The 13,139-nt window shown below is 51.7% G+C and overlaps 4 protein-coding genes across 4 annotated transcripts; 2 read left to right on the top strand and 2 right to left on the bottom strand.

Annotated features, from left to right (window-relative positions):
- Positions 1 to 1,595: 1,595 nt before the first annotated feature.
- On the top strand, positions 1,596 to 2,027 carry CTHT_0019710 (uncharacterized protein; the record flags this gene model as incomplete). The annotated part of the gene is made up of 1 exon (XM_006692394.1): positions 1,596 to 2,027. The coding sequence occupies one exon, from the start codon at positions 1,596 to 1,598 to the stop codon at positions 2,025 to 2,027; it is 432 nt and encodes a 143-aa protein (XP_006692457.1).
- Positions 2,028 to 2,029: 2 nt separating this feature from the next.
- On the bottom strand, positions 2,030 to 2,903 carry CTHT_0019700 (uncharacterized protein; the record flags this gene model as incomplete). The annotated part of the gene is made up of 2 exons (XM_006692393.1): positions 2,030 to 2,254; positions 2,796 to 2,903. 2 exons carry the CDS (start codon positions 2,901 to 2,903, stop codon positions 2,030 to 2,032), a joined length of 333 nt encoding a protein of 110 aa, XP_006692456.1.
- A 2,789-nt stretch (positions 2,904 to 5,692) lies between these two features.
- Positions 5,693 to 9,545, top strand: CTHT_0019690 (uncharacterized protein; the record flags this gene model as incomplete). The annotated part of the gene is made up of 9 exons (XM_006692392.1): positions 5,693 to 5,861; positions 5,915 to 5,996; positions 6,047 to 6,243; positions 6,312 to 7,052; positions 7,400 to 7,423; positions 8,095 to 8,310; positions 8,392 to 8,627; positions 8,707 to 9,151; positions 9,214 to 9,545. 9 exons carry the CDS (start codon positions 5,693 to 5,695, stop codon positions 9,543 to 9,545), a joined length of 2,442 nt encoding a protein of 813 aa, XP_006692455.1.
- An 856-nt stretch (positions 9,546 to 10,401) lies between these two features.
- On the bottom strand, positions 10,402 to 11,882 carry CTHT_0019680 (uncharacterized protein; the record flags this gene model as incomplete). Its single annotated transcript, XM_006692391.1, has 2 exons — positions 10,402 to 11,460; positions 11,520 to 11,882. 2 exons carry the CDS (start codon positions 11,880 to 11,882, stop codon positions 10,402 to 10,404), a joined length of 1,422 nt encoding a protein of 473 aa, XP_006692454.1.
- Positions 11,883 to 13,139: the final 1,257 nt, after the last annotated feature.

Here is a 13,139-nt window from a genome sequence, read left to right as displayed (position 1 = left end):
TCTTGTCCCGTCGCCACTATCACTCTTGTTTTGCGTGCCATCCTCCCGTTCCACTAGCGCCCACTGTCCCGATACTACGGGCTGCGGCCAGGCAATAGCCTCATGTTGTGAGAGCCCTGTGCCGCACTTGGATGGGCAGCGGCAAAGATAGTCGAAGTGAGGAAGGTCACATTGGGAAAGGGAACCTTGGCTGGGCGATAACATGTGACTATCCAAATGGGCGGAAACAGGACAGGATGATGACATAGCCATTGTGGCTAGAGTCAGAGAAAGAGGTTCCAAGCATGCATGTCAGCAGTGCAGGGGGGAAAAACTACGTTTTCGGAAGTGAACTTTACGATGGTAAAAGGAAGATAAGATCTCCGCTCTCGAACCACCATTGGGAGATTGGGGATTTGTATGTTCTAAGAAAAGAACTCATCTCTATTCGCTAGTTAAGGCCCGGCCTCACCAAAATTCTGTCGCCTATTTTGAGCATTATCCCAGCCTTGTTCATCAATTATATCCGGGTTGTTCCCAACCATATCTGCCTTAACATCAATGCCCAAGCCTCTGGAGGATTGGAAGCTTGAAAAACATGAAACAGCCACGATCCAGCGCTCAGGACCTGAGAGGCTAGAATCGTGGGTGTCGAGTGTCAATAGGGTTTATCTCAGCGCGCTTGACGCCTAACCTGTGATCAGATCTGTGTTTAGTATATCCTGGCAACAACCTGAGATGTTATTTATTGAAACATAACTAGGTAGTCATGACCCCTTAGTCTCCGAGCATTTCTTATCATGGCAATACCTCCAAAAACGGAGACTAATTCATTGTAATAAGTGTCATGCTTGGCTTTACTGCTCTGGTGCACGCCCACATTGGCTTTCTACCGTTCCGAGAGGATGTCTGCTCAGGTGACTGAAGAACATGCAAGATATTATGGCATACCATGGTATCTCAATTACTCAACGGTGAAATTCCAATTTTTCATACCGCCCAAGCTGTAGTTACAACCGCTGTGGTTGAGTTGATGATATTTGACTGTTCAAACCATCCAACTATAGAGGACAACAACCTCACCTAAATACCTTGAATTACCTCAATCATGTCCTCTCAAGCAATTCTGCTTAGGTAAGAAGTAGGCAGGATGGTTACAAACTCTCATAGCGAGCAGCTCAGAATGCGGACCTAACCAAGGTGGTTTTCTCTGGACTCTCAGTCACTCAGTCTTATCATAATGCGTGACAGAAACTACAAGTATCACCGGACCCAAGAAACAATTATCAGTTTTCAGCCAGATACAAACAAGTTATTGTGTAACTGCTAATGGAACAAGTCCCAAGCCAAACTCTGGCCCAAGCATAACTGTTAAAATAGAACCATATCGATCGCAAAACCATCATCACAATTGCTGAGGTTCTTGGTTGCCACCAATCAAATGGCAGGACTGACTCAAGCAATGGACTCAATCCATCGAGGTATATTAACCGAGATAGTCATGATAGTCGATCTCGGATCCCCGTTCATCCAGGCTCTGAGTGAAGCAGCTCTCCGAACCAGTCCTCTCATCTGGCAAGTCAACCCCGACTCAGCCGGACTTGGTGAACAACAACATGTTTTCCTCTTTTCCTATCCCCCATCCCCTTCCCCCTGCAAGCCCTCCACCTTGGCTCCCTCTCATTCTAATCAACATCAAAAACGTTGCCAATGGCCCCCAAACCAGAACCTTCGAGGCCGAGCTTCTCGCCTTGGAACGCTTTGCCGTCCTCTGCATGGCCTTCGCCGACTTAGGCGGCCACGCAAATGTATGGGTCAATCCCATCCTCCTCAACATCCAGAACGTCAACAACGAACATCTGAAACACATCTTTCACTGGGCTACGCAATACAAAGATCTGCCCAAGGAGCAGACTATGGTTGAGCTGATGGCTACGCGTAGGAAGAGCGGGCACAATAAAGTGGAAGCGAAGGCTTCGGAAGCATTGCCAGCGGAGCGGGCCGCGGCTCGTGAAAGGATCAAAATCCATACTTGGGATGGGGGGTAAATCTACCACCTGCCGAGCTCGAGGTTGTCGTGCAAGCTGTTGGCCGTGACGAGCTGCTTGGAGATGAATCTGTTGTATGGGAGGGTGATGCAGATTGTGACGGATGCATTGACGGGGAAGAGTGCGGAGGAGGAGATCAGGGCGTTGTTGTGGGTGAAGGATGACATGTTGCCGGAGAGGAAGAGGGAGGTTACGCACGCTATGGGGTGACAGTTCGAACCGGGGAACTAGATACAGAGGGGAGAATAGTAAAAGGCCAAAGAGGATGCCTATACTAGGTTTAAGTGTTATCTTATGTTTTAGTCTCAGTGAGAAGAGGGCTTTGGATATTGTGAACAATGCCCTAATAGACTCAATGATATATCTCTTAGTTGACAAATATGTGGCTCTTACGCGAGCGTGCAACTAACTGTTTTTTGTGTATCTGTTATCAAACACTCGGCATCAGATTGGTAGTTATTAACCGAGCTACAGCAGATTCTTATATACCTATCATCGCGACCCTTCTGGTATCTTTCCTTGAGTTAGTCTTACCCACAACTTGGCCAAGAAGACTGGCAGTCTCTCACGGAAGCCCCTTCCGAGTTCGTGTCCATGGACTACTCGATGGGAGCATGTAATAACGTTGCTTGTAACTTGTTATCAACTGAAGCAGAGCAACATGGGAAGAAGCCTCTCACTTCTCAAGCCGCTTGGAAGGACTTGTGGAGATGCTTCACGAGCTGTTACAGCGCTGCTCAAGTGCTAGCAAGTCCGCTGAAGACTAACAGCATTCTTTTCTGCCCAGTTAGCAATACGGAGGTCGCAAACTCTGGGCAGAACTGTCGCTTGTGGAGGGGCCTTTTTGAACATCAGTTTCGGGTTGTTCTGAATCATGGTCAAGAGATTCCATCCGCTACGCCAGCAGCTGTCATACCACAGGACCGAGATTGCTCTCTCTTACGCCACCAGTTGACCCTTGGAGAGTATTTCTTGCTTTTTTTTCCCCACATGAAGACTAAACAATATTCGCGGGCATCAAGACAGCAGACTTGAATCTTCCGCCGAACGGGAGGGCATCTGCGGGAACTGGGTGATGCATTGATCTCCCTACGGCGCCGTGGGCACGACTTAGCACCCTCAGTGGTGAAACGGTCGGAAAATAGAAACAAAGATGCATTGATCTCCAAGTGCCGGAAGAGTTCGGTTGTACCTGCAGCACGAAGACAAATGGCAGCTAAGGGTTTTATGAGCTGAGTAACACGCTGTGAAACTGGAGCAAATTGGTTCGTCTCGTTGCCTGACTTTGTAGCAAAATGTCTTGTCACGCAACACACTGCGACCTGACGCCACCATCTTGCACTGTTACAACCTCGGCCAGCGTTACTTCTCAGCTGCGAACGTTCAGTGCCAAACCCGGTTGTGAAGGCAGAGATAGCATTGGTTAGCGAGAACGCCAAAAAGTGTGGCGTAGGGTTGAAAATTGCGAAGCTATGCAATCACTGCGCCTGCCCAGCTCGTAGTATCAAAGGATGGAGTTCCACGCTGGGGGTCGGGGAGAGGGAAAAGGGCAAAAGAGGCAGAGTTTCAAGTCAACATTGACGTCAATGACTTCACTATCGTGGGGTTGATAAACAGCCCAGCTTGTCAGCTTCCCATAGTCGATCACAGACCTGAGGCTGCGCGAACGTCCAGCTTATCGAGCGGGTCACGGAAGATTCCGATAAGGCTTGACGATGCCAGAGCGGCAGCGCCAACTCGGAAGCCGGATTCCAAATCGGCTGGACACAAAAAAACGCGGCCGGCCTGTATGACATTCATCAGGGGTCCAAGACCAGCCAGGTATGGTGGCGTGGGAAAGGGCTCAACCCCAATGCCCAGGAGCCGCACGGGCCCTCAGGGCCACTTAGGCTTCCACTCTTTGCAGGCTTGGCGGTCTGCGGCAGACCCAGCTGGGCACTGTGTAGCTAAAAGCTGGGAGAAGTGGAGAGGAGAAGAAGACGCTCAGCCGGAAGGAGCAAGGCTCGGGTTGTTCTCGGTCGAAGTGTTGCGAAAGATGTTGCAAGAATCTGGACCCTGGTGCCTGGCTTGGGCCACGTGGGTGGGGGAGTTATGGGAACCACTGGCCCTTGCTTTAATTCCCAAGAGTGGAGACGAAATGGAAGATCAGAGCCAAGAATGAGAGGTTAGGTGCAGGGACCAGGATCTGAGGGCCCGTTTGAGGGTTCCGAAGAATGGAGCAGCGCGGCAATCGCAGAAAACAAGGACCAAAGGCCACGGGCCACAGCACCGTTGGCGCCGATTGGAATTCGATTGCAGCAGCCATCACAACAAGCAGCAAGCAAAAAGCGAATTTAACCCAGGGACTGCTAATCTTGTGCCGGCCGGATTCCGTTTGGGAATCCGCGCTATCAACGCTACGACACCATCGCGTACAAACACCCGAGACGGTGACATCGACTCGGACGCCGTCGTGTGCGCTTTTGATATCTGTTCTCTAATAGGCTGCGATGCACGCGGAGAAGGCGCTTTGACCTGATAGCAGTCTGCGGTGTGGGCTCCCGCCCTGTGATGTGTCTCCAGAACGGACCGGCAAGAGGAAAAGTGAAATAGAGGAGGGGTAGAAAAAGAGCGGAAACGCTGCGAGAATGGACAAGTGCTTACTGTGTGAAGACATACTGACAGACAGCCTCCAGGAACGACAGGCTGGCTGTAGGCTGTCAGTAGGAGCAGAAGGGAAATGATCTGTCGGCTGCAAGCAAACAGCCACGACAGGAAAGCAGACGAAGACGAAGATGCGAAAAAGCCAAGCACAAGCAAGCAGGTCATGAAGATCCTGCGCTCACCTGCTCCTTGACCCCCTGTCTATCCGTTGTCGTCCCGAGGCGTCATGACGGAAACCTGCGGCTGAGGATGAGCTGTAGCAAACCGTAAAAAATTGACGGCTCCGATCTCAGCACTCAGCTGCTTGCGTTCATGTTTCCAAACACTCCAAACACTCGGAGGCTGCCACCAAATTGGCCAGAATGAGGAATGAACAATCCACACATTCTCTCCCTGATCACTCCGCCTTGCAGGATGCAGGATGTGCCATGTGGAGGCCCTAGCAATCCCCACTGTTTGGATACTCTGTCTTCAGTACCAGGTGTCAAGTGGTCACCTACCGAAGTCTGGCTTGGACATTCGCTGCAGGGCACGGATCTCCCTGCACGCGATCGCTTCCAGTACTCTGTGCTGTGGGTGCCGGGTGCTGGGATTTCGGTGCGCAAGAAACATCACAAACGCTATGGCCTGTTTCATGCATTATCGGCTTGGTTTTAGCCCAACCGCCAACGGGAGTGGATGTGAATGTGGATGTGGACGTGGATGGGATATGGATGTGGACGTAGACGGTCAGTGGAGCGGTATCACCGAGCGTGCCCGATCTCGACGGCTCTATCTGCCTTCTGGGCCCTACATATGCTTGTCGGACTGCTCCCCCTCCCCCTTTCCCCTCTCTCACCCTCTTCTTCTGGATCTTATTGATCTCTTCGATGGACCAAGCCTCTGCTAGACTAGCGTCGGAGTGAGACATGCAGGTGGCTTCCTACTTCTGACGATCTCTCAAGACTTGACATAATCCTAGATCGTGGCCCTTTCGACTCGATCTCAACAGCACGTTGGGCACTCATCCATCAGTCACCGCCATGTCGTTCCGCATCCCATCATGGCTGAGCTGGTACAAGAAGCCAGAGTATCGCGACATCAGGGATTATGCCACCAGCATTAGCACGGGCAAGCGCCCCATGAGCCCTGACCGCCATGGCGGCATCCCTTCTCGTCTGCGCCTCGAGAGGATACTTGCCAATAAAACCTGTAAGAGCACATATGGAAGTGCTTTGGCAAGGACGTAACCTGACGCCTTACAGGCAGTCCCATGTCCCTGTATGACTTCTACATGTACCTCAAGTACATTGAGTTCTCGGCCGAGAACTTGGAGTTCTACATCTGGTGGGAGACTCTGAGTCCCATACATTGTGACAAACACTGACCCTTAGTAGGTTCAAGAATTATGAGGCAGCTTGGGAGAAGGGTCGGCTCAACGTCGATGACAAGAATTACGGAGCTCTCCCTTCCGCCGGCTACTCGAGCTCGTCTGTCTCTCGCATCAAGGCTGGTGACAGTCTGGCAAACCGAAATTCCAATGATGATGACGGCAGCGATAACGAGCAGGAGGATACCCTCGACCTGGAAGCCGGTAAGCACTGCCCAGACACCCTCCTCTTCCCCCCTTAATTAAGGCAGAACTTCTCTGACTCTTATCAGCCCGGGCTGCCCTCAATCGCATCTCCTTCCTGATCCCTACGACTGCCGCCTGCGGCGGCTCCTGTGCCTTCCCTCCCCCGCCCCCAACGCCCCCCAATGGCAACGCTCGCTCTAAGCTATCCCGCTCCCAGTCTACGTCGGCAAGCGAAACCACCTCGCTCAAGGTCCCCGAGCCCTCGCGTACCCGTCCCCTCTCCGAAGACCTCGAAGTCATCAAGAACCTCTTCCTGCTCCCCAACTCCCCCAAGGAACTAAACATCCCCCCAGCCATGCGCGCCCAAGCCCTCGCCGACCTCCAGCGCACACAGCATCCCTCGGCCCTGCGTCCCGTTGCCGACTACGTTTACTCGCTCCTTCGCAACTGCTCGCATCGGAACTTTATTCGTCTCGGCGTCGGCAACGGCACCTTCGAGACGGTGTGTGTCGCCACAGTCCTGGGCTGGCTGAATCTACTCTGCGGCTTCCTTGTCGTCTTCGTGCGGGCGTTTCACCCCTTCCGTGGCGCGCACACGAGATGGGAGGCGTGGGCGCCGTGGCCGCTCTGGTGGCTTGGCATGACGTTGGTGTTGAGCGGGTTGCGGGGAAGCTGTTTCTTTCTGTTGCTCTTCTCTCGGAGGCAGCCTTTGCCGTGGGAGAGGGTTGGTGAGGATGCTGAGGGGACCATGGTGAATAAGGATAGCAGGAGGAGGTCGGGCCAAGGAGGCGGAATGAAGGAGAATAAGCGACTGGCAAAGGGGTTTAGTGTGTTGGCAACACTGAAGAGGCTGATGATATTTGACCGGAGGCTGAAGGTGCAGGAGAGACATTTGAGGAGATTGCAGAGAAAAAATTGTGTTTCAGAGCTTGGTGGGAGGCAGTATCTTTGCGACGGTGTGTGTGCTGATGTTTATTTTCTTGCCAGTGTGGAAGGAGACAGTGTGAGGGAGATAGATGATGGAGGCATGTGACAATCAGGGAATACGATGATACCCATAATGAACTTGGGGAAAGGATGCTAACTGGAATGGTTGGGTAATTGGTTGGGTATTAGGGTTAGGTTGGCTGGTTCTGTATGATACCATATACTGTTTACTTGATGTCTGTTTCAGCGGCCCAGTTTGAACGGTCCCCAAGTGCGTTGCATCGATTATTTGTCTTGGCGTCCTGGTATTTGCCATACTGGCCTCACACAAAAACGAGTCTAACACTCAGTAAGAGTTGGCTCCTCCCAACTTCCAGACTTTGTTTACCATCCTTTTACTGAATGACTCTCAGACCTCGCAAAGCCCTCATTTTCATCCCCTACAAGGATGGCGTCTACATCTTCGGAACGCATCTATATTCATCTTCTTTTCCCCGCCATGGTATATGGAGCTTCAACCCAAGTTCAACTCTAGTATATCGGAGCATCATTTCCCCCCCCCCCCCTTCGGGTTCCTCCCCATCGGCGTCTTCGCCTATCCCGGGGGAACCTCCGCTGTGTAAGCTTCGAGACGAATCATTAGCCTGGACTATCTGTCGCTCTCGCCTGTTCGGCGTCCCATCCCCGCGCAACGTCTCCTTCCGCCCTCCTGCATTGGGTTGACCCACTTTCGGGGGTCGAGGGGAGGAATCCACCAATCGTCTTACACCATTTGGAGGTTACTACATTACGATCACATACCCGGGAGAGCGGAACAACGAGGTCGACGTTGAATATGGGCATGGCAGACCGCATACTGGAGCTTAATATATTAGGGTAGTGCCCAGGAGGGAGATCGCCATAGCATGTTGGGGAGGTTATGACCATCTTCGCAAGATTCAGTCCCAGTTGTTGTTGACTCGGGCTTGTCATCCTCCAACGCTATGGGTGGACAGAGCCTTATCGCCGGCGCCGCCGCGCTGGCTATGCTTGCGGCTCCAGCGCTTGCTCAGTCGTCAGGCACTAGTCAGCTATGGCATCAATGTGGCGGGATTAATTACAATGGGCCAACGCAATGCCCTTCTGGGTCGTATTGTCAGGCCTGGAATGACTGGTATCGTGAGTAGGAGCTCGAGGGAAAGTGGATTAATCTGAAGAATTGGGGCTGACCGAGCCATAGACCAGTGCGTCCCGGGTGAGGCACCCTCGACAAGCTCGACGAGCACCTCGGACACCCCGACCGAGACGAGCTCGTCTTCAGCGACGTCGAGCACCAGCACGAGCATCTCCATTTCGTCAGCTATGACGATCTCCCCGGTTGTAACCACTTCAAGCTCATCGACGACGTTGGTCACCTCAACTCGCACGACATCAACCAGCATCGCCCCCGCACCCACCAGCACCGACGGCTGCGAGATCCAGTACCTAATTACTTTGTACGTAACCTTGCTTGTCCCCTTCGTACAGAAAGACACGGTCTGACCTCCTCCAGCGGCGATTCTTACTCTCAAACAGGCTTCGACATCACCGGCACGAAGCCATCCCCCGGCAACCCGCTCGGTAACCCCCCCTCTCCCCGGCTGGACTGCCTCGGGTGGCTATAACTGGGTCGGCTTCCTGACCGCAGAATTCAACGCCTCGACCTTGCTCACCTACAACTACGCGTACGGCGGTGCTACAACCAACGCCTCCATCGTCGAGCCCTGGCGTCCCGACGTGCTAAGCTTTGTCGATCAGGTCGCACAGTTCAGCGAGAGCATCGCCAGCCATCCAGAGTATGCCCCCTGGACGTCGGAAAATGCACTGTTTGGTGTGTGGATGGGCGTGAATGATGTGGGAAACACGTGGTGGAAGGAGGATTATGAGGATATCGTGGAGAGAATCATGGATAGTTATTTCAGACAGTTGCAGATCCTTTACGATGCTGGCGCTAGGAAGTTCGTGCTGTTGGGCGTTCCTTGTGAGTGTTACCCTCAACGATCTAGCCCGACGAAAAAGGAAGCTAACACGACAACCCAAAAGCCATCCACCGGACGCCCGCTATGCTCGGAGAATCTGCTGAAGTCCGCGCCATGGAGCTCCAGGCGATCAAGAAGTACAACACGGCCATTGCCAGGCGCCTGGAGGAATTTACGGCGCAGAACAGCGGAGTGACGGCCAAGATTGTTGACACTTTGGGCCCCTTCGACACTGCTCTCGACAATCCGACTGCCTATGGCGCCCCGGACAATGAGTGCTACAACAGCGATGGAATGTCGTGTCTGTGGTTCAATGACTACCATCCGGGCGTGCTGATTAACAGGTTGGTTGCGAAGGCCGTTGCAGAGGCTTGGAGTGGAGAGTTCTTTGTTTGACGGGGCCATTTAAGGACTTACAAAGTTGGTTTATTTTCCAAAGATGGAGGGGGACTCTAAGTACAGTACTTACATTGATGCTAAGCAACAATGCCTCTAGTCGAGGAGGGTTCCTGACCAGAAGGCCACAACAGAAGCGAAAAGCTATGTACGTCCCCTGGAGCCTCGAAGAAGAATCAGGCTGGGTTCCCCCAATTCTTTCTTTGAATTGGACCGGTTTCACATCCCATAGAGGTGGATATCTAAGGGGAAAACACCGGCTCTTGAATGACTTTCATCTACCACTAGTGGAATTTTGACTGTCCCTTCTTGCCAATTCCTAGACAATAGTACGATTAGGTGGACTTGGTAAACAAAGGAAATAGTCTTAGAGTATGTAATCAACATTCAGAGCTATTGTTTAGACGTATCAGCGGGAGTAAAGGCGCCGTGCTGAGAATGTGAGAAGGAAACAACTTAGCTCTGCGCACTAACTCTCTCTTGGGACATTCTGCTGTTATCGACATTTGTATTGGTGCATATCGCAAAGGGCATTGTGGCCATGGCTTGTAGGCGTGCTATCGGACGTTGGCGGAAGATATCATTGGTAAAACAAACTGTCAATTGCAACTGACTAGGTGCCTAACTAGGACTAACAGAACTGACAGGGCGATCGCGATCAGCAATTAGAGTGTGAAGACCGGCCGGCAACAACAAGGAGATCAATCAGGAAAAAGCACAGAGAAAAAAAAAAGGAAAGTAACCGGGGGCAATCTGAGTTCATGCTCCTCGCTCAGCTCACCCAACAATGCATGTTTTTTGTTCTACTTCAACTTGTCTGAGAATGGACCTTGCCCCTATATGCTGAGCTTGACATTTACTGATCATCACCGCCAGGGTGTATCTCGGTAGGGTCACGGCCAGGATAATACTTGGCGATCCACATCTTGAGGATGACATCCTTGGTGTAGTCTTTGGTGTAGTAATTGACAGGTATGCCAGAATCGCCTTCCTCAACCTTGCGGAGGTAGTCCTCGAAGGCAGTCATCATAGAGTTGATGTCGAGGACCTTGTTACGGCCGTCATCTATCTCTCCCAGAGCCGTCAGAGCAGCCTTCATTGTGCTGGTCTTGAGCGTGACCATCTCTTGGCCCTTGCGAGCCGCCTCGGCTGCACCCTTAATCGAGTCTGCCTGATCAGCAGTGCTGCTGTCGAGAATGCTCAGGGCCTCCATGCTACTCGCCGGATCGAACTTAGAAAAGCCCTCAACGCTCAGCTGAACCTCGTTCGAGACGATTGATGGGATAACACCCAGGCAGGCAAGGGTAACATGAGACTGGATATTCTGGGTACTGAAGAGACTCTTGACACTCTCAGCGAGATTGAAATCCGCGCCAAACCCACCGGACATCTTAGCGAACCATGATGCTGCATCCATCTGCGCCTGAACCTGTAGCGTCTGCTTGACATCTTGCATGATCTCTTGAGCCGCGGTATTGCTGGTATTGAGAATGTGGACCATGCATACGAAGCAGGAACCCATGGTCATCCCCGAGATGATGGTGAACCTGTTCTTTTCCTTGCCATCCGTGTTTGCAGAGGCCTCCTTGATCAGGTTATACGCATTCTCCAGTGACATACTCGTCGACGGAATATTGTCATCAGGGAATAGGGTGTTCCAGACCCCGATGGCCTTGTTGACGTCAATGACAAGAGGCGCCAGGACCTTCGAGGTCTTATGGCTGCAGGACGCGGTAATCACCAGGGTACCGATAATCGTGTGCTTGCTGGTCTGGCTGCTGACCTGTGTCGACGCAGCCTGGCTGATTTGTGTCGCGACCTCCTGACCCAGCCAACTGAAGGATGAAGCCACGTAATCCCCAACTTGCTGTGCGAACGTGAACGCATCCTGCTTGTTGCTGTCCAAGCTGAAATACTGAACATCCAGATTGAGAGTATCTGCGCAAGCGGCATCTGCTTGATCGCGGTCTGAACGTAGTCGATCGGGCTTTCAACATCGGCATGAACTGAGGAGATCTTGGATTGCAGCTCCCGAATCTGGTTCTCAGCTTCCAACCTTTTCTGCGCGTATTGTTTGCCGAGGTCCACGATCGTCTTGTTCAGGTCTCCAATGTTCTTGTCAATGTCTGCGAGCTCAGAGTTCTCAATTCCAAGGTTACTAAGCTCCGTCTTAGTCATGTCAAGACGTCTCCTGGAAGCAATGAGCGTTTGGAGCTGATCCCATAGTGCATCAGGCTCGGCGGAGGCTTTGGCAATGTCAGTAAGGGTCTTAAGTGCTCTGCCCTCAAGAACACTGCCCAGAACAAGCTGAGGGTCGTAGGGAAGCTTGGAAGTCATGGTGGAAGAAGAATAGGAAAAGAACAACGATTTGTGGAGTTCGGGGGATGATTGTTTGCGTAACTCGTGAAAACAGAGAAGACGTTGCGGTGCTTTCTGTCGAAGCGAGAGGATTGCCGAGGGAGTAGCAGGTGTTGGCCTCCATATATAATCGGGCGTACATAGTTTGAATAAGTTTTGCGAATGCTGTTGTTTCTCGTTTCAAAAACGAGCACCCTCAACTCTTAGCAAGAGGCTCCAAGCACAACGGAAATCCTCACGTTTCAGCTCGCCATCGAGTCCTCCATGACATGTTTGTTGTCCCCATACGGAATATAGTATCACAAAGAAACTTGTTCCTGCTGCAAGGAGGGGCTCAATACCAGCTGATGAGACACCAGATCCCCCGATTAGGAGAAATGGCTGGCTTAGAAGGCGTGCTGAGATGTGACGACTGCGGCCTTCTCGCAACCACGGATAAGGCGTTGAACAAGAGACCAAGAATAGCACGGCAAAGTCTCTCCGCTCAACGGAACTTCAATATTTTTCATGTCCCCCTCGGCCAGTGTCATCACTGTCCCCCAGCGGTGAGTGGACATGATTTCGAGGACACCACGTCCTGTGCCAGCGGTAACGAACTAAGGTCTGCAGCCACCCGGAACAGCACTGGCCTACAAAGACGGCCACCTCTGGTTCAGCTGGATAATTGCTCGAGGGCGTCGAAGCCACCGACATGGATATCTTTCGAGTATTCTGAATATGAGAATTCAACAGAAAGTGGGCAGTGTGCATCTGGTCTTCTACCCACAGGTGATTGTTCCCTTCTGACAGTCAGAAGCACTGAGGTCATGACCGAATGTGATACTTTACGTCTTAGTTACGTCTTAGTTTTACTAAAAGAGACCAGAAACGATTTCTGTTATCGGATAATATTTCCACTTGAACAGTCTACCTACGAACCCCCAGAACTGAAATAGTTTGGTTGGTCAGCCCTCGGAACTTTAGAAGGATAATCCAGGTGTTGATGTCAAGAGAGTGAAAAGAGCTGTGTCTTCTTAAGGCCTCAAAATCAAGGTTGTTTGTGTTACATCTACAACCAATAAAGGAGGGGTTTTCGTAAGATTGTTGGTCCATTTGTGCAGCTGTGCTTGGAAGAGATTAGGTGTTCAGGATTAAACTGTAACTTTACCATCATGGAGAGGAATCATAGGACTGAAATATCTCGTTACCTCAATATCCCACAACGCACGAATGAAAGAAGTTCGGTGTCTGGTATGG

Source organism: Thermochaetoides thermophila (assembly GCF_000221225.1).
Source record: "Thermochaetoides thermophila DSM 1495 unplaced genomic scaffold scf7180000011815, whole genome shotgun sequence".
In the NCBI taxonomy this organism is placed as follows: Eukaryota; Fungi; Ascomycota; class Sordariomycetes; order Sordariales; family Chaetomiaceae; genus Thermochaetoides; species Thermochaetoides thermophila.
The sequence above is the reverse complement of the archived record's forward strand: the minus strand, read 5'-3'. Positions and strand labels throughout refer to the sequence as shown.